A 24,595-nucleotide genomic window follows, 5' to 3' on the forward strand; every position below is an offset into this window, starting at 1 on the left:
GCAAGACCATAAGCAAAAGAAACAGAACACTGCTCCCAGAACGAACCAAAGCCTGGCCACCACCCATCACCCACTGCGCACGTGCACAGAGCGAAAATGTGGATATTTTATGAGGTATGGAAAAATATCAGCACCACAAATGGATCAGCAATCACAATATATTTCAAATCAGATTACATTATGTGGCCAAGCATTTGATTTGCACGACGATCAATTCATTATTCCCTGTGCACTCGAACTTGAGACTCCTAGAGCCGCCCAACCCACCCACTCGACGACTAGCAAAACCCAACCAACTGACGTCACAACGTGTTGTTCCGTTGACCAAGACCGCGCCAAATGAGCATCGAAAAAAGTACCCGCAAGACCAAAGAAACACCTGCGAAAGCCAAAAAGCACAATACAACGCAAACACCATGGAAACTGGTTCCGCGGGGAAGCTGAGATCTGTGGCTCAAAGATCGGAGCTTGGAGCTTGGAGCTGCATGAGTCAGCGGCGGATAGGCGGCTATCGTATGCACCGATTTACGGCACGCACATGAGTTTCCTTGGTATTAATGATAGTGTGCGATGGATGGCAGGAGCACTCAGTGTACCGGCGAACAAAAAAATCCCCCGAAATTGCAGTCACGGACGACAGGCATCGCTGGGAACTGGATTTTGCAGCGCGAATTTAATGTATTCCCCGAATCCAAGAATCCAACCCAGAACTTAACCCATTGTGCAGTTGAAAAGTGACTCAAAGGACTATAATTTGAATTATTAATAAACACAAGCTTAATATTAAATTGTTTATTTAGTGGCCGTAAGCTTAGGCTAGTACAATATGAGTGATTGGAGTGAGTGATTGGACCCCGCATCCCGCGAACGGGTTAACTTAACTCAAATCGGAGGGGCCAGTCAAGGGTTCGTCGGCAGAACATGGCACAGACAAGGCACACCACTCATCATCGGCATGCTCGGAACGGGCGGCAGAACTCAGGCGAGGCAATGGACTAAGTAGGCATCAGAGAGCAACTGACAGAATGGGGGAATCCACTATCCAAGTAGTCTCGACGTTGTATTATGCGTGGATTTTCCATAGCGGCCAACTGGTTTTCTCTACGCTGCTGGTGATTCGCTTGTTGTTTTCGCTGAATCTCGAGAGAACAGGGTAAACAAATCACAAAAACCGAGGCGGGATCAAGGGCAGCCTGATCATGATGATCATGATCACCAGGCATGCAGCTCAAGATGATCCGCCGAATGGCCGTGACTATGGCCAACCAGAATGGATCTATTCGAGATGAGAATAACTCATTTCTGGTTCACTGCAAGTCCAGTATTGGTGATCAGTTGATAAGTGGCACTCAATCACAGAGGTTTGAGGTACTAAATGCGCCTTGTGTTTTGTGATTTCCTGTTAGATGCATGTACTTTCCCCAAGATATCCACCCATTGGACGAGATGACAAACGGAGAGCACCTGCGGCCAGTTCAAATGCACCGCCAAAAAAAGGAGGCACGGCCGCTGAGGATCGGGGATCACCGATTAATCAGTCCCTTGTTTCACCTGCACGCATACTATTTTTGGCACTTTGGGATTGGAATTCCGAATCGGAATCAGTATTGGCATGGGCATCGGCATCGGCATCGGGATGGAAGGGTCATGTTCCCGACGTTTGTTCTTGACTGAGCATCTCGGCAACAAAGAGCACTCGCTCTTGGCTGCTTTTGCTCGACTGCTCGGCCTGCTTGACTGCTTTTGCTTTTGCTTTTGCTTTGCTTTTGCTTTGCTTTGCTTTGCTGGCTTGGCGCTTTGCTTTTGGACTTCTCTCGGGCTGAAAGTTTGCATTGTTTAGCCGGCGATGGCAGCGCCGTCGACGTCGCCGCCGTTTGGGCCGTTTTCCTTTTTAAAAACGACGGTGGACTGAGCCGTGTTTTAGTTCTGTTCGCCAAACGCAGCCAACTGGACGTGTCCCAAAAAAAACAAGCGGCGTCTTTCGAAGTCCAGGGCAACACATTTCCACGGTTCGGACTGAACAGAATTGTGTGTTCCTCACCATTTTTTTTCCATCGAATTGTTTGTTCTGTGTAAGTGGCGTTTTTCGTCTTTCGTCTGTCGTGTCGCGTTATCTTCTCCGTTGATGTTGATTGAAAAATAGAGAAACGAACTCGGATGCTCTGGCTGCAAATTTATGAAAGAAAAAAAAAACAAAATTCTACATATTAAATCGCCTTGACAGTACTCAATTGCTCGCCGACGCGTGCTTGTGTGCAATTAATTTAAATCCATCGAGGGGTACCATAATTCTCGACAGTTTTTGTGTGTCAGTGCCAAAGCCACCAATCGACCGATCGACAGATCGAACAAGAAAATATATGCACATATAGCAGCCGTTCGAAAAGTGTAAGTTAGATGGGCGATATGAATCAGTGGACTTCACTGGGGGGGAAGACCACCAAACCGCCGACTGGCTCAAATTCCAGGAAAAAAGATCAGTAATTAGAAATCAAACATGAAATACCTAATACAGATTACTCAATGGAGTCCACAGATCTGAACGATCATCTGCTAACTAGCCCTATAAGCACTGATCCCAAGTGATTAACACGCATCATTAAAGATCGCTGGCAGTAAAAACTACCACTGCGATGGATGATGCGATGGGATGATCTGCCAGATATGTGTGCATATATGCAAAAGTCAAACAATCGTGATTAGTTCTATATTAAAATGATGAAATGGGAAGAGTAGCTAGCTGGTCATTAATGAGCGGCACTTAGCCACCCGGCGAGCCATTTGAAATAGCCAATGGCACTTCGGTTTACAGCGCAAACCATTAAGAGTCTGTGTCTGTTTGAGCTACATATAATATTGACGCAACTCAGTTGCTGTCAACAAATTACGGACGACACTCCCACATCCGAGAGCTAATGAAGCCACGAAGTTTGGGACTATCTTATCGGACGCGGAACAGAAAGGAAAAGCCCCGAATTCGATTTCAAACAAGTCATATGTATATATTGTAGACAGTACCCAGTGAGGCGGTCTAATGAATCCTCCAATCGATCGATCGATGGATCGATTCTAATGAGTAAGGTAGCAGCTGGGCAATTTGTTCAGACGTGTTGTATAAACTCGGCATTATCGCAAAAAGTTGAAAGCTCGATTTAAATCGGAATTTATTAAACAAATTCTGGCAATCATTTAATTTCGACATGATTCGCATTCGTTCCCACATCTCGGACAGAATTTCTGGTGGGCGTCTTTCGAATAAAATTGTGCTGGTGGGACGAGGCGGGACGGAGGATGGGGGCATCCATTTGGGGGCTACATTGTTGTGGGTCAGTCACGAAGATCCGAGATCAGAGATGCAAACATCTAAAAATATATTATGGAGAAGTTGAAATTGCTAATGAACACTACTGGCAATTGCATAAGTGTGTCTGATTTCGATTAACATTCCCTTTTCCTATAATCTATATGAGCTTCTTCCAATCAATTCAATAATGCAAGTGGCAATCTCGCATCTCGCATCTCGCATTTGGAAATCAAATGAACCGTCTCCAGTTCCACACATTCCCAGTTCCTTTGGGCACATTTCCCCATAATAGCTCAATCGGCTTCGATCGCGGAATATATATGCGAGCAATTAGAAAGGTTGCTCAGGTGTCGCAGATAATTAATTTTAATTGATAACTCTCGCCGGCATCCAGCTTAATTGTTGACCACTCTAATTATGCCAGGCCATCTGGCATCTTGAGCGATATTTATGAGTAATTTATTGCCCAATCTGCGACTAGGGCTAGTGCAATTAGATATAATGAACAAGCCATCCCATTAGTTGAGTAATGCGACTGCCACAAAGTAGATCAATCCGCGCTGTGCTGGGTAGCACTGTAGTCGAATCTGGAAGATGCCAGGCATCCATCCATCCATCCATCCATTAAATCGCCTTAACCGCTGGATTTGCATTTGTCGAACAAGCGGAGACGACGTAATTACCCGTAATTCGGGTTATACAGTCCGACAGCCAGTCATTTCGCTTGTAGTTGTTGCTCGGAACCCAGAACTCAAAACTCAGAATTCGAGAAGTCGGAACCCCCTCGAGATGGAGTGGAGCAAACAGAAAGACCGAGACACATTTAGTCCGGATGATGACTGTCAAATTTGCCAGCTCGGAATCGCCGGTTTGACCAGCTGGCCGATCATCGATGCCCACTAGGCGTATTAATATATGCTAATAGCGGAACCGCCTTCATCGGAAGCCCTTTGCCTTAGGCCCGGGTTCAACTTGGCACGATTCGTGGATCGCGATTGGCAACAACATGGCATTTGCATCAGCATCTGGTATCGAATCGGATCAGGTGGTATGGGGATGGGGATTGGGATTGGGAGTGCAGTCGGTGACAGTTGCCAGGTGCGATCTGTATGGCATTTTGTAATTCATTGCGTTCAGGCTGCGAACACCTGGTCCAGCGAAATCGAATCTGATTCATTGGCAGTTTATCTCTTCCACCTGCTTCCTCAGGCAGAACTTTGAGGCGTGATTATAATAAACATGCTTAGCTGATCTATAAAACAGTTGCTCTTCACGATCTTCCGATTAATAAGATATGTACATATCTTACTTTCGCTCGGCTTGTGCAAGCCAGGTCCGCAGACATCCGGCATTTCTTCAGTTGGCGTCGCTAGCACTTAGCACCTGGCCCATAATGGCCATAGGCAAATCGTGAATCACATGGATTCTCTTGGCACCCAGCGACTGCTAACTGACCACACTCAACGACAATCCACCGGCTGATGGCTTCATTTCGACGACAGTGGCGAGTGCCATGCATAAATCAAATTCGCAGACAGAGTCCAAGGGGGCGTTACCAGGTATCCGATGATTACCAGCGAACTGCTGCAGAATCCCAAGTGTTCAGTTCACACGAGCAGGTGTCAAGGTTGAATGGGGCCAACTACGTCACGCAATCTTAAAGATCTTCTATTCCCAACCGCAACCATGCAAAGCATTCAATTCAACTAAGTGACTGTTAATTGTGGGCGAGGAAAGAGGCACAGACACCTGCCGCCTGGGACTGGCCAATAAATTAGGAATATTTATTCGCTATTTATTTAAAAATCAGCCAGATGGCTTTGGCCATATGCATGCGACCCGCACCGCCCCCGTCGGCCGCCCCGAGACCATTCATAATTGGTGGGCAGGTTAACCTTGACTGCGGTTGCACGTCTCGGGCTGGCTGATAAACCGCATTTAAAGCCAACTTAATACAATTGTATAATGTGCATAATGTGTAATGGGCATGCTTGAGTGCCAGCCATTTGTCCGTCGTCCGCTTGTCCGTCTATCCGTCTGTCAAATGACCCAAGTGCTTTGCATTGGCGACTAATGCATCGGGGTTAAACATGACTCGCATCTGTCGGCTAGAAAGTTCCCAGAAGTACTTGCCTCCATTGCCCGGCCCATTCAAATAAGCCGAGATTTTAATAGCAGCTAATGGTGGCAATCGCCGGAATTACCACCCATATCTAGTAAACACTGTGCGCCCACACATCTGAATCGGATAGTCAGCACTCGGCTCTCCACTTGATTCGAGTTTGAGTTCGAGTTGGAGGCAGCCAAGCCTGACCGTTCTTGGTCTAATCTTGTCACGAACATTAGCCAAGTCGATGCTGTAATGTCAGGGCATTGGATTGCAAGCCGCCATTGCGTGATATGTGGGGGCAAGCTCAAGGATCAGTTGCGTTCCAAGTAGCGGAGCACACTAAAGTGGTATATTAATTGTGCTAGACGATAATTAAATGCAAATTCGCAGTTCTATGCTTTGTGCAATTCCATTTTACATTAGTTTCATTGTTTTTCTTTCTTAGTATGAGGTTCTAAACTTTATCGCTCCAATGAGCACCATATGTGCAGCATATGTTGGATAGCTAATACGCGAACTGCAAATCCGATGGCCTGGCCAAAGAAAGCGAAAGAGGCGAGTTTCCCGGGGAGGGAGGCGTTCGTATTCAACCAGTCAGTCACGTCTGATCGAGAGTGCGGTTTTTGGTCTACGCCGCTCGGCGCCTTGACATTGAACTAGAAATAGAAAACGCGGCTTAAGGCTCAACGACGCGCACTGGCGGATATGGATGTAATGGTCGAGGAACTGCCGGATACCCATAAGAATCGCCCAGCAACTTCGTCATGTACGGACAATAGTCCAATGCCAAGGCTGTCTCTTGAGATTCCGCTATGCCGACAACAATCGGAAATAATACCCCGCTTCCTACATCGAATCTGCATAAGACTTCAGACCAGACTCACGTGTGAGCTCTAATACCTATTTATGGCTTCATAAATGTCAACGCGCATCACGAAGCGATGATCAAGGTTTCGTGGGACTATCAATGGGCCGGGCCGTTGGAGTCCAAATGACTATTATTATTGAAATTGCACCGAACATTGGGCCAAATATGTCGAAACCAGAATGTGTTTCAGTTCGAAGGCGTGTAGTGCTGACTCGGAACTGGAGAAACAAAGACGGATCTCTGTAAGCGTTTTGGAATCTCGACTCGATGCGCAAACAATGAGCCGACAAATGGTCAAAATGGTCAAAATGGTAAATAGAGACCAGCTGTGCAATAAGCCAGGCGGTCAATACACCGAGCATCCGCATTCTCGAGACCTTTTGTTCGACCGCATATCCGTCGGATGGCTGGATAGCAAAGGTGTCTGGCCACTATTCTTCCAACCATGTTCTCGGCGATTCTTGGTATTGGCCTTGGCGCTTTTGACAGCCCGGCAATTGTAAGACATAGCCAAAAACTGAAGCAAAAAAGAGAAAGACAAAAAACAGCAAAAGCAAATTAACTTGATTGATTAAAGGAATTTCGGTACGCATGTTGGCGGGGCGGGTGTTTGACTGTCAAAAGTCAAGTCGAAGCCCAAAAGAGCTGGCTTCTTGCCGGGCTTTAACCCATTATGAAGCTTGCCTAATGGCGGTTTGCCAAAAAACAAAAATTAATAATTTGCCGCCTGCGAGAATGGAGCGTACAACGAAAAAGACAAATTAATCGAGGCACTTTGCTCGGTACGGCGGGTAAACGCTTTTGGATAAGTCCAACTGAGCGCTTGGAGAACCCATAAATCCCATAGATATATAAATTTTACAAATTTCCCAGTTCCGATTTCCTTGAAAGCTTTGAGTCTTAAAATACTCAATGTAAGGCCACAGCTAAAGAAAAGAGGGCACAATTTGCTTCCTCATATTGATCTTGAAGTCCATTAAATATTGATTCGTTTCATTTTAAAACGCCTTTCCATTATCATTCCATTAACTGATTTATTATCAAACAAGTACTTTATTTTATAGTAAAATGTTTTCGATCTTAACTTAATTGTCACCACCTGCAGAGCTCCGATTGGAGTTCATTATATCAGTACAAGTATCCGGATAATGCCTATCGTATCACGTACGCGTAATTGCCTTCACTTTCGCTACGCTGCGAGGGAGAATTATGGACACTGCCCAAGTTCCTTTCGAAATTCCAGTCACGACGGATCCGTCAAGTGCTATGTCGAGATTGCATTATGCAGCTGACCTGCGAGCTGACACTCGGAGGCTGGTAGACTCATTAATTGAGTGCTCGCAGATTATTTGTCATTATGTCGAGCCACTTGAATATTTTCTTTATTGCAAACGAGAAATGCGATAGTGATGTAGTGATGGTTCTCATTTGGGAATGCGTTGTAGTTAGATAGCCAGCCAATTGGGTTTGTGTACCTTCATGTTGGTTATTATAGTATATTGGATAGTGGTATTAATCAATGGCGATCTCCTTGTCTCTCCCGCAGTCATCGGCCCCAATATGATACCTATTCTGGAGAAACTCAGCGGGTTCTACAACTCGTACGTCTTGGCCGTACTCACCATTGGTTATATCCTGGGCGAACTGGGCCACTATCTGATCGGGGTGACCTCCAAGCAGACGGCCATTGAGCTGGACTACGGTGATCATGCCTGCCAGCAGAACACCTCGATGTTCAATCGCCACGAGTTGCCCACCCAGTGCTCGGCGGTTATGAATGAAACCAGCTGCTATGCCCTTGACTTCAACGGCACTGGCTATTGCGAGTGGAACTACAACGGACTGGGCATCGACTACCAGATCCTGGCCGGACCCACCTTCATCCTGATTTTCACCATCGCCGGCGTATTTATGGGATTCGCAGCGGACAAGTACAACCGTGTCAACATGCTGACTGTGTGCACAGTGATCTTCGGAATTGCCATGATTCTGCAGGGCACTGTTAAGGAGTACTGGCAGCTGGTAATCTTGCGTATGATCATGGCAGCCGGCGAGTCGGGCTGCAATCCCTTGGCCACGGGCATTATGTCCGACATCTTTCCGGAGGATAAGAGAGCACTGGTTATGGCCATATTCAACTGGGGAATCTATGGAGGATATGGAATAGCCTTCCCAGTGGGTCGCTACATCACCAAGCTGAATTTCTGGAATCTGGGATGGCGCGTTTGCTATTTGGGCGCCGGTGTCCTCACCGTAATTATGGCCGCCCTGACCGGAACCACTTTGCGGGAGCCGGAGCGCAAGGCCATTGGTGAGGGTGACCGCCAGACGTCCAGCGGCAAACCGGTGAGCCTGTGGCAGGTTATCAAGAATCCGGCAATGATCATGTTGATGATTGCCGCGTCCATCCGTCACTGCGGTGGCATGACCTTTGCCTACAACGCCGATCTCTACTACAACACGTACTTCCCCGACGTGGACTTGGGCTGGTGGCTCTTTGGGGTCACCATTGGCATTGGTAGCGTGGGTGTGGTCGTGGGTGGCATTGTGTCGGACAAGATTGTCGCCAAGATGGGCATTCGATCACGCGCCTTTGTTTTGGCTGTTAGCCAGCTAATTGCCACACTACCAGCCTTCGGATCGGTCTACTTTGATCCGCTGTGGGCTATGATCACGCTGGGCCTGAGTTATTTCTTCGCCGAGATGTGGTTCGGTATTGTCTTTGCCATTGTTGTGGAGATAGTTCCGCTGCGCGTTCGCTCCTCAACCATTGGCGTGTTTCTGTTTGTGATGAACAACATCGGCGGCAACCTGCCCATCCTGGTGGATCCCGTGGCCAAAGTCCTGGGCTATCGCGGTTCGATCATGATCTTCTACGCTGGATTCTACGGCATCAGTAAGTCGACTTGATCTGGTCACTTTTGGATACCAATATTACTAACACCTCTGGTCACAGGTTCTATTCTCTTCTTCATCACCTGTTTCCTGCTGGAAGGCAAGCCGGATGAGGTGGGACAGCCGGAGTCGCCGAAGAGCCATCCGGATGCCGTGCTCAATGCCCGCCACATGCACGGACACGACAACTCCGTGTTCTCCGTGGACGAGACCCTGCCCTCCAACGGACGTCCTGCCCAACTGCCGCAGCATCTGCAGATGTCCAGCAATGGCTACGACAAGTCCCAGATTTCTCCGCCACGACAAAATGGCGCAGAGAGCAGTAGACTATAGATTAACTTAAACTCCGGAGTGTTTTTTTTTTTTTTATTAATTAATATTATGGAATTTTTATGTTAGGGTGTTAAGATACTGCTTAAAATACGGCTAACTGATAATTCGATATCTGCTTTACATCAGATATCAGTTCTTATCACAAATAAGCCCGAATCCGGAGCAGGTGTCCTTGTACCCTGCAATCATAGGCCTAAGCGAGGGATCCCCGAGATCCCCACAACACTGTATTTTTAGCGCGATAACTGTGTACTTAATTCGCCATGCGATTACAAGTGTACAACTTTAATAAAGTGCTGTTTTGTTAACATAAATTGTGTTCGACACTCGCGATTCAATATATTTACCTACGGTAGAGGATCAAAGTGGTCGTCTATTTTCAATGTTTGCTCTGCTGTTTGAAGGGGTTGTGGAAGGTTCACGAGTCACGAGTCAGTTACCATCTTTCCAACGTTTCCAGTTTCCCTTCAGTATGACCATGTTACATCTTAGCGAAAATTCTTGTTTGCCAACAACCATCGGTAGCTATCGATAACTGACTTGATAAAATATATGAGGAATGCATTTTATGAGCCCGAAACTACAATGTTCTTAACATAGGAAACCATGCAATTTTGGGATGGTTATGAAACTTTCACTCCAAAGACTGTGACTTTCTGTGAACAGCTCGTTCGAGTAACATCTAAAGAAAATAAAAAAAAGTCTTTCAAAAAAACACTAGTTTTTCCCAACTTTCACTCACGGCGAAAATCATAGCGGCGAATTGCAGACACGTAGCTGAGGCAGGGTGAGTAAGTATTCCGGAGCATATTCTGCTGTGCTCCGTATTCGCCGGCAATTGCGCATTGATGGCGACCGGGCATAGTTCCGTCACTTCGTCGTCAACGTTGGAAGTGCTCGAATCGGCTCGTATTTCGACAACACCTTCGCAGACAAGGCCACATTGCTGAGCATCGCATAAGACTCCAGAGACAACGGAGGAAAGTAATCTAAAGTAAGTACAGTTGAATATAACTAATCAAGTGTTAGTTGTAATAACGGGAAAAGTGCCTCAACGACGAAAACAAACACGAATTGTACAGGCCAGCAAAAAAGTCGTGCTCTTGTTTGCCTTTGTGTTCGTTTGAGTTTGCGACTCATGTGTGCGAGCTTTTGCGACTGTGTTTGTGTGAGTGTGGGTGCATAAGTGTTCCGCAGAACTTATCGTGTGAAGAATCCAACCGCCGTTTATATAAACATTCTTCCATCACATCACATCATTTCTCGGACGAGAGCGGAAAGGACATTTATAATCAATAATGGCGTACAAGCTATACTATGAAAAGTCGATATAAGTTAATCGATTTAATGATAACTTGGCTTGTTAAAATGTTGGTTTAAACGTTGGTGGAAGGAAACTCTTCTGACCTTATGTAGTACATTCGATATTAACCATGACTAGCAACATTTCCGTTTGTCCGTCTGTCCGTATAAACGACCAAAAATCAAGCAATCAAGGTAGTGCGCACTAGCACAGTTAGAAGTTCCGTACGGTTAAGATATCAGTTGTTTAAAACAGCTGTTCGAATAGGCAATCGGTTTAAAATTAATAAAAAAGGAACAAAAAGGAAGTTTTTAATAAATAAGTGATTATAAGTTCGAAAGGGACTGGTATGTACTATGTGATTGCCCCTGTAATTCAGTGTTGATTTTCGCTTGGCCTAGAAAGAGCAAAGAAAACTAGAGAAATCCCTATACGAAAATTAGTTAATTAAATATAAGGCCCGGTGCCTCGACCAAATTTGTTCGGATTCTCATAGAGGTCTAGTGATCTAGTATAAGTCAATGCAAAAAATATAACCTAAATATCTTTTTCCGTTTCGGAGTAACCAACTAAAATCATCAGCCTATAGTGTAGCGGTCTCCCAATTATTGTTTTTAATACTTTCCCATAAAGATCCTCCATGGGAGGAGACTAGTTTTTCGTAAAACATTTAATATTAAACCGATTGGTGAACCGGATTGCCCCATCAATTCCACCGCAATGTATTATCCTATAACCCACACATGACCAACTTTTTCTAAATAGTTGGATCCCCCCAAGAATGGATAAACTGCAGTGCCTCGCAGCCTTGAATTAAAAACAAGGGAGAATGCGATAGTCGAGTTCCCCGACTAGCAAATACCCCTAACTCAGCTAGTTTGAATGCGAACGCGAACTGTCATAATTTTTCTGGGATATCGATAGATATTGAATTGATATCGATAGAAATTTACAAGACTTTTTTTTTGCAAATCGATAGAAATTTACTAGACTAATAAAATTAGCGTGGCAGTTTTGTGTGGTTTGTGGGCGTTGGATTGAGCCATGCAACATAGTTCAACAAATTTGCGCTGCGTCTATGTCTTTAGAATCTGTATGCTGAATCTCAACATTCTAGTTTTTATAGTTCCTGAGATCTCGACGTTCATACGGACAGACGGATATGGCCAGATCGACTCGGCTATTGATCCTGATTAAAAATATATATACTTTATATAGTCGGAAACGCTTCCTTCTGTCTAGTATACGAGGCAAAGAGAGTTATTTTGACTAAAATATGGATACCTTAGTACATACTTTGTTATTCATAAATAAAATGAAGTCGTATTGCTGGATAAATCCCATCACTATTCGAGTGTTACCATTTGTTGTTGTTGTTGCCTGGGCTGACCTTGTACTCTACCTACTAAGGTCATCTATACTAGCTACAATGAAACCACAAAAGTAAACATGGATATTTTATTACTCAAATGAATTAAAGGAAATGATGCTAGTGCCACAGTAATATTTATCAAGGATAAGAACAAAAAGCATTTTCAGATTAAGTACTAGACCTTCCCTATGCTCCATTGATTTATATCAATTTATATAAGGATCGCTATTGGCTTATTCTTTCCGTAAGAAGTTTTAAGCACTTCTCGATAAGTCGGTAAAGCTCTTCCGCATAAAGCACTTCCGTAAAAATAAAGAAGGTTTTCAATGTAGCTCTTCCTAAAGGAACGGAAGGTGCTTCGACTGGATAATGATCCATTTTCAAAAAGAGCGTTTTTTCACAGACTTGACGCCATTAGCCTTGCCTTGCATTTCAAACAAAATTTATTTAAAGCTTTCTAAAGGTAATTACCGCAGGTCCATCCCCGAAGGTCGTCTATTTCGAAATCTTTTTTATACGGACAGGCAGAGAGGCGGACAGACGTACATACCGTAACTCGGCTAGTTATTATTCTAACGTATGTACATTGTTTACCAATATTGCAGGTTTATTGTAATATTGCAGGTTAAATATGATAAATGATCAACAATAATAGGCTTGGATGTTGTCAGTGGGGGAATCTATGTTGCTCTTCTGAGTGTTGTATTCTCGATCACCGCGAACTGCCACGTCGATTTAGAATTCTTGGCTTCCTTGGGCTTTTAGATATGCGCAAGAGTCGCTGAAAGTTTAAATGTGTGTGTGGTCATCGTTTCGTAGAAAACTAGGGAGACGCTTGCCGTTTATATCTTTATTGTGATTCCACTTTGTTCTGTGGGTGCGGGATTTGTGGACGGCGAAGTGTGTGGAAGTGGGTATATCTCATGTTTGCAGTTTTATTTACGCCGTCGATCGCAACGCCGTAAGATTGTTTAGTCTGCAAAAACAATAACAACAGCGAAAATATAGATCGTCTTACGCACCAATACAATGACACTTGGGCACTGCCAAGCGCACACAACTGTCTCTTGCGGCGAATTCACTTCGACTGAGTGGGTGCGCGAGTAGTGATGACACTTTAGCATTATCGATAGTCCGTTGGGCGAAATTTGTGAGTTACATGATTTGTTGTTTGTTAGTTTTAAAACCCATTAGGGAATTTAGTAATGGAAGTTGGTTGATTTGCTAACGGGCTGCATCGCAACGTACTATAAAGATATTTTATTTCCCTCTGGAGTTATCGATTGTTATTGAAACCACCCGCTTCGTACTCGGCGCCACAGATGTTGTTGTCATTCCTTTGACGACGCCGTTCTGTGCTGCCTTCTTTAGAAACGTTAATTAAGGTTTAGAAATGAATAGAAATCTGTTTCTGTTTATACATTGCGTATTCTTATATAAGAAGTCGCGGTTTTGAGGGATATTCATGGCGCACTAGTTGTGTTTATTCGGTGAGTGATTTGACCTGAAAGTGTGGTAGGAAGTGCAGAGATTGAAACCATGCCGCATAGTTAACCCAAGTAATAAATAACACCAAACACCCGCAGAAGAGTCGGATACAAATAGAGAGAACAGGGCCTGCTGCAAAATGGAGGATAGCGAGGACGACGTGGTGGTGGTGAGCTGCGATACCTCAATGCAGGAGCAGGTAAAGGCCAAACTGGTGGAGATCCGTAAGTTTGTGCCCTTTATTCGGCGTGTGCGATTCGACTTCCAGGAGACTATGTCCGTGGTTCAGGGCCATCGTCTGGATGCCCTGGTTAATCTGCTGAATCGCGAGTAAGTCATGGACCAAGGGACGACCACCAAACTCGGTTATCCATCATATCCACTCCTTCGTTTCAGTGATGTATCGATAAGCACTCTTAACAAGATCGAGATGTTCATTGATAAGCTAAAGACACGATTCAAACCGGTAAGTCGAGTATGCGTCACAGCTATGACCACATTATTCATGTTCTAATCCCAATTTTCGGTCTGTAGAGGATTGAAATTGACACTGGCGAAATCATTGATATCAGTGAAAACACTGAGTATGATTCCATTGCGTCGACTTCCTCCGAGTCAAGCGCACATCCACCACCCTCAGATAAGGGTGGCTTGTTGCACGGCTCATCTCTTCCCTCAGCGGCTTCCACAAATCCAAAGCCTTTGGATCCGAATGGCAGAATAAATGGTTCACTTAACCCCGCATCAGATGCTACCAAGGACTATCCACCGAAGCCAAAGAAACAAGAATTGGAGCGCAACTCAAAAGCCTCTTGCTCAATTTCAAAAATTAACACTTCTTCCGTTTCTGCCAAGAAGATTTCAGTTTTTCCAGCCACTTCAAAGACTTTGAACATCCCAAAAACTACCAGCGCCAAGGCATTAGATGAGGTGCAGCGGTCCCCAACAGAACCACGTACCTCCCCTCAAGCTGTAGTTCAGGATACGAAAACACCAACTATTCCAGAACCAACATCAGCGGCGCTTAAGCATTCCTCACTTCGTGGCAGTCGTGGATTTCTGGCTGTCATGCAGAAGTCCTTAATTGAAGAGAAGAAGCAGCGAGCTAGCGAGCAGAAAACTGATAAAGAAACTAACAGTGTAAAGCAGCTAGAGACTAACTTCTCTCGGCGATCTTATACGACATCGTCACAGTTAACCTGCCGTTCTTCAGAAAAGCCGGTAAGAGCAGAAAACCCAGAATTTAAGCGACGAAGCACATCGCTTGTGCAGCATGCTCCTTTGCAGGAGGAATCCCCAGAGCAATTCAAAAAAGACGTACCCATGTCGTTGTCGGTACAGGGTATACCAGCTTTGGTCAGTGCGAGCACTGCAAGTCCAGCAAATACGCTTGAGGAAGCCCGCAAGAAGTTGGCGGCCTTGCAATATGGAGTAGGAACGGGACCAAGCATACCTCCACTGGCCTCTAACTCAAATGATCCACGCGGCAGAAAAGGAATAAACCAGCCTAAAACTAACATCAATAAAGACAACGACTTGAGCGTGGCACTGCAATCACCGACGCCTATGCGGACTCCCTCGCCTATTCCGCCGCCACCGAGTATGAAGACCGGTACGTGGGCCTCATTTTCAAATGTTCCCCTGGGAAGCGCCTTTACAGACCGGAGTGCTCCGCATCACTACTCGGTAGATTCTCAAGCTTTTGGGGATGCTTTGGCACATGAACCCAGGTCCTTCTATGGTATTGATTCCCGAGAACCACGTGACCCTCGTATCTGGAAGAGCAAGACCTCCCAGCAGCAGCAACATCAGCAGACGCCACAGGCACAAATTCCGCCCTATTCCAGTGACCCGCGTCGTCCTACAAGCATCTACAGCGGTTACGAAGAGTTAGCCAATAGAGGGCAAACTAATAGTAAAAATAATAATAATCATAATCATAATAAGAATGTTAACGCCAAAGGAAGTGCATACATGTCCAACTGGACTGGAGGTCAATATGGAAACGGTCCAAACCCAAGATCGCCCTTTCCTAGCAATCAGAATGGGAATGAATATACTGGTGGTTTTAATGGATCGCATAGTTTCAGGGGCGGATTTCGCGGCGGTCACAACAACCGAGGCTTTGGACGACAGACAGACGTGCCACGCACATATGGGGAACATCGCAAAGCCAAGGCCCGTGCTGAGGCGGAGGCCAAGGCTAAGGCTGCGGCGGAGCTAAGCAAATTGGAAACGGAAGTTTTGCGGCAGCTGGAAGCCCAAGGAAAAACGAAACAGCTTGCCGCCGAACAGAAGAACAAGGCGGAGGGGAGCGAGGCGGAGAAGTCGACGATCGCAGTGACTCAGGTTCCAGAATTGGACACCTCCTACCGCAATGTTAATCTCGGGGCGCTAAGCAAGAAGCTAGACTTTCGAATACCGAAGAAAACCCTCCCAGCGGCAGCAACAATAACCTCAACAAGTCCAGTCAATGGCAATGGGGAGAATCCAAGCTGCCCCTCAAATTCCTCCGCAAGCAAAAGCTGTGATGCCAACCAGGACAAAGATACTTATAAGAATAAAGATAAGTATTTTAATAAGGCTAAGGATAAAGACATGGTAGATAAGGGCAATGAGATGTCGGAGAACAATCTGGATAAGTCTGAGAAGCTTCAAAAATCGCAGGATAAGAAGGCAAACGACAAGGAGAAGTCCGACAAAAAGGAGAAAAAGAGACTGAGAAGGGAGTCTGAAAAGAAATCAAAGGTTGAGAAACCCTTCGAGATTGTGGACTCGAATGGCGTGGCCAGTGAGGAAAGCTCGGAAAATACAGACAATGTGGAAAATGAACCGCCTATTAGCGAGACTAACTCGTCTCCAGTTCCAGAGCTAGCTACCAGCACTCAGGACAGTCAACAGGCCCAGTCAGTGAGCGAGGAGTTGGACATCCTTGCCAAAAATCGTAAAATGTCCGGAAATGGAATAAAGACTCCCATTTCGGGTACCGGAAACGCTGCACCAAAACGACGGGGAGATGATGAAGTTCAAAAGTTGGAAAATCCGACTAAAAAGAACTGCGCAACGTGGGAGGCAAAGCCTGCCAATGAAAAATCTGAGGATGATACCATCAACAAAATTAAATCCACCATGAAAGTAACTGAAGACGCTGACGTCGAGATAAAGGTTACTGAGGAAAGACAGAGTGCTGGGGAGGAGGTGGGTACTGAGCAGAAAAAGAGTGCTGAGAAGAAAGAGAGTACTGGGGAGAAAGAAGATACTGAGCAGAAAGAGAGTACTGGTGAGAAGGATAATCCGCCAAAGATCTCCAAGATAAAAATTGTCCTTAGTCCCATTGCCCGTACACTAGTGGTTCGTCCTGATGATGGCTTGAAGAACAATCAAGAAAAGATCTTGGAAAACAAGGCAACTGATGAGGACAATGACGAGGAGGTCCCCGGGCCCCCAGTTCAATTCCTACGCCGAATTATGCAGCGGCGCAACTCCTTGGCTCCTACGTATATAAAGCCAATGGTGGATAAGGATAAGATTTCTTCTTCTAGTTTTACCTACGAGGACCTGCCGGAGAAGAAACGCGGAAATCAGAGCGCCCGAAACCTGGCCATCATGTTCGAGAAAACTAGTGACAACTGCAGCGTGTCCACGCAAAACATTATTAATGGCAAACGTCGCACTCGTGGATGTGAGACCTCTTTTAACGAGACCAAATTGAGCCGAAACATCTTTGGCTTGGGCCAGATAAACAGGTCGCGGCCAAAGGCCAGCGAGGGTAAAGCTACCAAGGCAAAGATTCATGACCCTGCGAAAGATTCAACGCGTGCTGATGAAGATCCTATTCCCACTCCAAATCTTAAGCGGAAAAGGCAATCCATTCAGAAGGAAACACAGGATATGGAGATGAAGCCTAAGAAGGCTCGCTTGGAAACACAGGAGATGAATGAGGTCAGTGTCAAACCTGATATACAGCAGGTAGAGAACAAAGTGGAAGTCACCCAAATGGAGGAGGAAGAAATGTCTTCAGAGCCACTCCCCGTTTCTGAGGCTATAGCGACACAAAAGCCTCGCGCGAAACCGCGAAAGAAGCGCAACGAGCTGGACCAGCTAAACGACGACATTGCGCAAATGTACTACGGGGAGGAAGTGCTGCGGGCCACTAGTCGCAGGGCTTGTACCCGGCGATCGCGCACTTCCTCGCGCACTCGCACTTCCTCGCATTCCCGGACGTCCTCTGTATCGCGAACCGATAGCATCTCCACCGTATCGGATATTAGTTCCATATTCGTCAGAAACACGGCGCGAAGGGGCAAAGGCATCAGATCATCCGAAAGTGGCATCAACCGTGCCACGTTTAATGCATCCTTGGTTGCAAAAAAACCAAAATTGTGCCGTGTTAGGATAAAGCGATGTGCTGCATTGATGGAGATGATAAAGGACAAGGAAAATGAGGAACAGGAGAAGAAGGAACAGGAGAAGAAGGAACAGGAGAAGAAAGAACAGGAGAAGAAGGAACAGGAGAAGAAGGAACAGGAGAAGAAGGAACAGGAGAAGAAGGAACAGGAGAAGAAGGAACAGGAGAAGAAGGAACAGGAGAAGAAGGAACAGGAGAAGAAGGAACAGGATAAGAAGGAACAGAAGTTGAAGGAAGAGAAGATGAAGGAACAGAAAAAGAATGAAGTGGATGTGCAAACAACAAAGCCATTAAAGAGTAAGCCGAAAGGAAAGAAAAAAGTTATTCTTAACATAAATCCCGAATGGCACTCCCTTTCGAAGGCTGTCATCATGTGTGTCGTCTGCTCGAAGTTTGTTCGCAGGAGCCCACTCTGTCACTATATGATTTGCCATAAGGAGCACTATGCCGCACGATTGCCACCCGATGTGCTTAAAGAGATGCGGGCCGGGCGCGGAAATCGACCGGATTACTGGGTTTCTCAACGCGGCGTCCACACATTTCACTTCACTTGTCCGTTCTGCCAGAAGCCACTGCTGCTCTGCCAAAAAGACCTGATCGAGCACTTGACCGCCCATATGGGCGAGTCTCGTCACTACTGCTCCAACTGTAATCTGCCGCAGAACCGTCTCAGTAGGCTGCTGGTCCACACCGCATCCTGTGGGCCGGGTGCGAAGCCTCTAAATAGCAAAGCCGTCTGCCTACCGATGATTGTTCAGGTGTGCCACATCTGCCAGTTTATGCAGTACAGCAAGGAAAATATGGACCGGCATCTTACTGTTCAGCATGGCCTAACGATGGAGGAACTGCAAAGTGTCGAGCGCGAGGAGTTGGCGCTCTGCGACACAATGGACGTACCATCTGCAGATTCGAATAAGGATGGCAGCGCCGTTGGGCATGGAGTTAAAAAAAACAAACCGAAGTCAAAAGCAAGTGCAGCACTTTCGGGAGTTCAAAGCACAATCAAAAAAAAGAAACAGCAAAAAAACACGAACAGTCGCTTCATGAAAATGGTAAAAAAATCCGTAAGTCTATTGAAGCGCGAAAAAGAAGAGCAGGATGACCAGAACATGACCCAGGCTGACGAAGAGTCGGAAGTGCCGCAGCTACAGCCGCCTCCGCCAGAAATTGAGCCCATGTTGGTGGTCAATGAGTGTCTAATGAGCTCTGAAATGGACACGGACTTGGAAGAAGTCTTGGATCAGTCCGTTCAACATAGGAGCTTAATGGTAGACGAAAAGCCTGTGACGCTACTCAGTGAGGCCACAGAACAGCTGGAGCCTACTCTCCCAGCCCTCAAGCCTACCGTTCCATCTGCACAAGAAGATGATAGCGAAAATAAAGATCAAGGTGAACAACTAGAAGTGGAGGCCGTAGTGGATTCCCTTCAGTCACACACTGCCCAGACGGCTACTTCTATGTTAGCGGAAGTCAGTCTAGCCGAGTTGGCTGGGGACGTACTTGATGGTATCGGCAGCGATACGTCCGACTATGAGATGGATGATGATTCAGAGCAAGTGGATACAACTAACAAAAACGGCTACCGTGATGATGACGATGATGCGCTTACCGACGAGTGGGTGGATCTGGAAACTGCCAATCGCAACTCTAAATCCGGCAAGAGCATTTTCAGAGTGTTCAATCGCTTCTGCTCGCGCCTAAACAAATTTCCCCGATCCAGCAGAGCTGTGCTCTCCTCGAATGGGAGTCAAGACAGCGATAGCAACGCCAACAGCGACGACGACAACGATGATCCTGATCCCAGCGAGCTAATGCCAACAATGCAACCATTGGAGCCGGAGCCGGGGAATTCATCCACATCTACAGGTGCTAAGTCGCTATCCAAACGGGTGGAGAATGTGGCCTTTCAAAAGTCCTCTTCAGACGAGGATCAAAATTGCTTGGCAGCATCCTATTACTGCGTGCAGCCGGGTTGCACTTTCCTCTTTTCCGATGAGCTAGAAGGCCTCGAGAATCACTTTGCATTAGAGCACCCTCTTGTTCGATGGAGCGGCAAATGTGACATGTGCCATCAGAAACTCACGGCAACGGAAACGAATCTCACAATTTCCGAAGAGTTGCGCCACATGAGGGACATGCACATGAAGGACATATCCACCCTGCCTCCTTCTCAGCCATCTGCGGTTGAAAGCCCAGCCGTTATTGAATCCTGCCAGAATCAGCGTGAATTAGAAACTGATCCCGTTCCTGGGCTTCCCAAACTGCGTGTTCGACGCTTCACTGGCGATCGCCTTGTTGTGGATTCACAAGCGGAAAAGAGCCAACCGGTAGCAATAGTTGTCAGTGATGATGATAATCAGCGAAATGGAATGCTAAGGGATTTGCTGGTGGCGGATCCACGGCCACCCAATCAGCAGTTGGACCTTCAAGCCGCCGGCCTGGGCGAGTTCCTTTGCGCCAAGCCCGATTCACCGTCAACGGAACCGGCCAAGCAGACGCCCGTAATAGTTGGTTATCCGAGTGGCTTGGGCTTGAAAATCAGCCAGGTCTTCAGCAGAACTCAGATTTCGGCTGACTCACTGCTATCGCCAGTCGTAAACAATCCCCTGCCAGAGGAGTCGCCTTCTCCTGCCGCCGTTGAAGAGAATCGTAATCGATTCAAGTGCATGGCCACCAACTGCAATTTCGTTGCTCACAAGCTCATGTTCATGCGGGAGCACATAAAGTTTCACAGCTACAGTTTCAGCAGCACCGGTCACCTGAACTGCGCGTACTGCTCCCATGTGGCAATCGATGTGGACGACTACTTGCGCCATGGAGTGATCATTCACGACCTGGCACCACGCTCCGAACTGGAGAGTTCAACTGGACCACCATCTGTTAGCCAGAAAATCCGGGATATGCTCAGCCAGCGGGAAAGTGGCCGTGTTCCTGCGAAAACTCAAATCACTCTGTCTGATGTGATCCTGGGTCTTTTAGAGTGCACCGGATACAGCGGTGAGTGAACTAGACTAATGCTAATGTCTTTCAAATTACTTAGGCTTCATCTTTATTCCTTGCATCCCACCACCAGAGGATAAACTGTACGCCTGTCCCCAAAAGGGCTGCATCGTGCGGCTGACGAATGAGCAGTTTGTAAACCATTTGCGCTACCACATCCGTAGCACTAATCAGGGCAGCGATTTGGTGAAATGCAAGTTTTGCACCAAGTCGATGCTTCCGCCGGCACTCCGTACGCATCTGCAGCAGTACCACGCCCGGCACAGCATCTTCTGCGGCATTTGCTTGGCCACATCGGTCAACCAGCGCATAATGATATATCACATGCGCACGGTGCACTCAAAGGCCTACTGCCGGCCTAACGCGCAGTTGCAGTTTGTGCGACTGCCCGCGAAGCCCGACGCGAGTAAGAAGAGCGTAGAAACCGAGTTCTTCGTGGCCGTCGTGGAAAAGCCATTTGGCAACCTCCAGATGCAGAATTTCCAACGCAAGCTGTTCGATGAAATGGACCGTCGGCGTTCGGGCACAAAGACGTACTTCCGCAGCTCCGAGGTGCATACCCTGCCATCACAGCCAATATTTCAGCGACCGATTTACTGTACGGAGTGCCCCTTCTCAACCACGTCAAGGGTTAACATGCAGATGCACCTCTATGAGCACAAGGAGGAGACCCTTCGGGAAGCCTTCAAATTGGCGGACTTGATACCAGTTCCAGGAGCAACCTCTTTGGTACCAATTGTTCCGACGAGTGTGGTGGAGGCACCGCCGAAGCTAGTCAAAGATTCGGAAGGACCATCTACTTCCGGACAAAGTGGTGCTGCAGCGACGGAGCAGCCGGAACCAGTAGTTCCTGGAACCCACAAGCCCACGAAGCCACCGTTAAGCTATGTGCCCCCGGGCCAACGCTACCGCTGTGGCTTCCTCCGATGTGGCGAGCTGTATTTCTCGGAATCGGCGATGCGCAAACACATGGTGACTAGCCACAAATACTCAGAGGTGGTAAGGTGCCCGCACTGCAAGAACTGCCAGGGTCAGTTCGGCATTGATAAGTACTTTGACCATCTTGCAATGCATAAGCGGTACATCTTCCAATGCGGCGCTTGCTCACGTCACAATAGCAGGCGTTTCATCGAGCGGCACATCCAGGAACGTCACAGTACAAGAAATGTGGACATGATCGTACACCGCCACAATGACAGCAACAAGACGACCCAAGCCCGCTGGCTGAAGGCGCGTAAGTTTTGAATTTTACTGACCTTCATCTGAAAAAGCCCACTCAAGTGTTATTATTCCCACTCTTTAGCTAAACTGGCGCGTCAGGCTCTAATGGAGTACACGTGTAACCTGTGCCTCAAGTACTTTCCAACGACCGTGCAGATCATGGCCCATGCGGCGTCCGTTCACAAACGCAACTACCAGTACCACTGTCCGTACTGTGAATTTGGTGGGAACCTCGCCACCGCGCTCATTAAACACATCCTTCGCGAGCACCCGGAAAGGGACGTGCAGCCTGTGCAAATCTACCAGCGCATCGTGTGTAAGAACAAGCAGACGTTAGGCTTCTACTGCACCACCTGTCACGAGGTGGCCAGCAGCTTCCAGAAGATCGCTATGCACTGCGAAAGGGAGCATAAGTCGAGCAAACCGGTGCAATGTCCCCACTGCATTTTTGGGCATTCGACCGAACGCCAGGTCGCCTTACACATACACGAGATGCATCCCCATGAACTCGGACTGGCAGTGGTGCAGTTCGAACGCGTGCTTAACGAAATCCCGAACAGCATAAGCTGGGAGATGGGTAGCCCAATCGAAGTGGAGCCTGAGAAGGAGATCCTGAACAGTGAGGAGGGTGTATTCCGGCCGCTAAACCAGAGGCGGATTGTAACGGAAGTGGTGGACCTGATGGATTCAGAGGACGAGACGGAAGAGCTCGGCGAAAATGATGACGCGGTAAGTGAAGTGTGGCTGATGCAGGCCCAATTTCGGAGTTCAAATTTCCTGTTCCAATTTTTTTTTTCCTTATGCTCATTATTATTCCGCTGCAGAAAATCGTGGAGTTCGCATGCACACACTGCGGCGGGACAAACAGCAACTTGCCGGACCTACGCTCCCAGCACTGGACTCGCGAACACCCGGACCAGCCCTTCTATTTCCGCGTGCAGCCGCTGCTGCTCTGCTCCGAGTGCAAGAGATTTAAGGGCAACGCAAAGGTACTGCGCGAGCACCTGCTTGCCATACACTCTGTCCGGAACATAGTGGCCGCGGACATTCTTCAACCGTTTGAGTGTGCCTACTGCGACTACCGCTATAAAAACAGGCAGGATCTTGCGAAACACATCAGTGAGATAGGTCACTTGCCCAATGACCTGAAGCACGTAACAGATGATGAAATTGATGCCCTGATGCTGCTAAGTGCCAGTGGAAGTGGTGGGGCTGTTAACGAATACTACCAGTGCGGGTTGTGCAGTGTGGTTATGCCAACGAAGGAGACTATTGGCCAGCACGGCCAAGTGGAGCACTGCAAGCCTGGCGAGCGTTTCTGTTTCCGGCAGCTAGTGTCGCCAGTGATATACCATTGTTCCTTCTGCATGTTCAACTCAACCGATGAGCTGACCACGCTGCGCCATATGCTGGACCACTACAGCCGCTTCCAGGTTTGCCATTTCTGCACACGCTCCCAGCCGGGTGGTTTCGATGAGTACATCCAGCACTGCTATACTTACCACCGGGAAGATATCAAAAGCTTCCGGAACGTGCACACGTTTAGCGATCTGAAGAAGTACCTCAGTCAGGTGCATTACCAATTCCAGAACGGGTTGATTATCACAAAAAGCAGCCTTCGCTATACACGTTACAAGTCCGACAAATGTATGCTTGCGCTTGATGCTGAGCTAATGGCCAAGGTCCAGCGGCCGCCCATTCCGCGTCTGCATATCAGACTCAAGTCGACTGGCGTTCAGATGCAGAGCAGCCAGGGGGATGAAGTGGAGGAACCTGTGTCGTTGGTGCGGATCACAAAGCGGCGAAAAACGCTAAATCCTGGCGAATTGCTCTGCTTATTCCGCCAGGAGAATAAGGTACAGCCACAGCCACCGGCTTCTTCAACATCGTCGGGGACGTCTATTCAACCAGCGGAAGGTTCTATGTTCAACCTGTTCAAACGCCGCAACAGTCTCGTTTTTCGCCCTGCAACCAACAACTTGGATCAACACTAACACCACATTATTATTATTATTATTTTTTATGTCTACTGGACCCCAATTATGCATATTTCGTACTAGTTTCAAACTATTAAAGCATTTTTATTAAACATAATTATGAGATCATGTTTACTACATTTGTAAGAGATTTGTAAGATAAGACTGTAACTGATTTTGGCTTAATTTAATTAAATTATTGTGTTAACTGAAGTAGTAGCTATCAATTTATGTATTCTGGTATAATGTAGCAGGGAATAATGATGAACTAGACATGAACTAACTCTGATGCCAACGCCGTCTCAAAGCTCAAAGAA

At 47.0% G+C, this 24,595-nt stretch overlaps 3 protein-coding genes across 6 annotated transcripts; 2 read left to right on the forward strand and 1 right to left on the reverse strand.

Moving 5' to 3' along the window:
- The first annotated feature begins 1,915 nt into the window (after positions 1 to 1,915).
- LOC6612217 (putative metabolite transport protein HI_1104) lies at positions 1,916 to 9,824 on the forward strand. 3 transcript variants are annotated; one of them, XM_002036698.2, is made up of 3 exons: positions 1,916 to 2,072; positions 7,829 to 9,178; positions 9,239 to 9,824. In XM_002036698.2, the coding sequence occupies exons 2-3, from the start codon at positions 7,843 to 7,845 to the stop codon at positions 9,508 to 9,510; spliced, it is 1,608 nt and encodes a 535-aa protein (XP_002036734.1). In that variant the 5' UTR covers positions 1,916 to 2,072; positions 7,829 to 7,842; the 3' UTR covers positions 9,511 to 9,824. The 3 variants fall into 3 exon arrangements, with proteins under 3 accessions (XP_002036734.1, XP_032582401.1, XP_032582402.1); XM_032726510.1 differs by lacking the exon at positions 1,916 to 2,072 and adding an exon at positions 2,113 to 2,388; XM_032726511.1 differs by lacking the exon at positions 1,916 to 2,072 and adding an exon at positions 6,529 to 6,593.
- On the reverse strand, positions 9,532 to 13,040 carry LOC116802324. Of its 2 annotated transcripts, none has more exons than XR_004362688.1 (3): positions 12,110 to 13,040; positions 10,253 to 10,499; positions 9,532 to 10,192 (listed from the first exon to the last, which is right to left on the reverse strand). XR_004362688.1 is itself a non-coding variant. In XM_032726515.1 (3 exons), the coding sequence occupies exons 1-3, from the start codon at positions 10,929 to 10,931 to the stop codon at positions 10,145 to 10,147; spliced, it is 309 nt and encodes a 102-aa protein (XP_032582406.1). In that variant the 5' UTR covers positions 10,932 to 10,946; the 3' UTR covers positions 9,532 to 10,144. The 2 variants fall into 2 exon arrangements, 1 of the variants encoding a protein (XP_032582406.1); XM_032726515.1 differs by lacking the exon at positions 12,110 to 13,040 and adding an exon at positions 10,918 to 10,946.
- On the forward strand, positions 10,416 to 24,491 carry LOC6612213. Its single transcript, XM_032726516.1, has 8 exons — positions 10,416 to 10,504; positions 13,772 to 14,003; positions 14,070 to 14,139; positions 14,208 to 18,138; positions 18,319 to 21,078; positions 21,155 to 22,315; positions 22,385 to 23,031; positions 23,127 to 24,491. Exons 2-8 carry the CDS (start codon positions 13,813 to 13,815, stop codon positions 24,294 to 24,296), a joined length of 9,930 nt encoding a protein of 3,309 aa, XP_032582407.1. The 5' UTR covers positions 10,416 to 10,504; positions 13,772 to 13,812; the 3' UTR covers positions 24,297 to 24,491.
- The last annotated feature ends 104 nt before the right edge of the window (positions 24,492 to 24,595 follow it).

Source organism: Drosophila sechellia, chromosome X, assembly GCF_004382195.2.
Source record: "Drosophila sechellia strain sech25 chromosome X, ASM438219v1, whole genome shotgun sequence".
NCBI lineage: Eukaryota > Metazoa > Arthropoda > Insecta > Diptera > Drosophilidae > Drosophila > Drosophila sechellia.

Excerpts from the sequence above, each read along its gene's own strand:
- LOC6612217 (XM_002036698.2), top strand. The coding sequence starts at position 7,843 with ATGATACCTATTCTGGAGAAACTCAGCGGGTTCTACAACTCGTACGTC. Across the intron at positions 9,179-9,238 it reads CGCTGGATTCTACGGCATCA|GTTCTATTCTCTTCTTCATC; the intron begins GTAAGTCGACTT and ends CTCTGGTCACAG.
- LOC116802324 (XM_032726515.1), bottom strand. Across the intron at positions 10,193-10,252 it reads TCGCCGCTATGATTTTCGCC|ATGTTACTCGAACGAGCTGT; the intron begins GTGAGTGAAAGT and ends TATTTTCTTTAG.
- LOC6612213 (XM_032726516.1), top strand. The coding sequence starts at position 13,813 with ATGGAGGATAGCGAGGACGACGTGGTGGTGGTGAGCTGCGATACCTCA. Across the intron at positions 18,139-18,318 it reads GGAACAGGAGAAGAAGGAAC|AGAAGATGAAGGAACAGAAA; the intron begins AGGAGAAGAAGG and ends AGTTGAAGGAAG. Across the intron at positions 23,032-23,126 it reads TCGGCGAAAATGATGACGCG|AAAATCGTGGAGTTCGCATG; the intron begins GTAAGTGAAGTG and ends ATTCCGCTGCAG.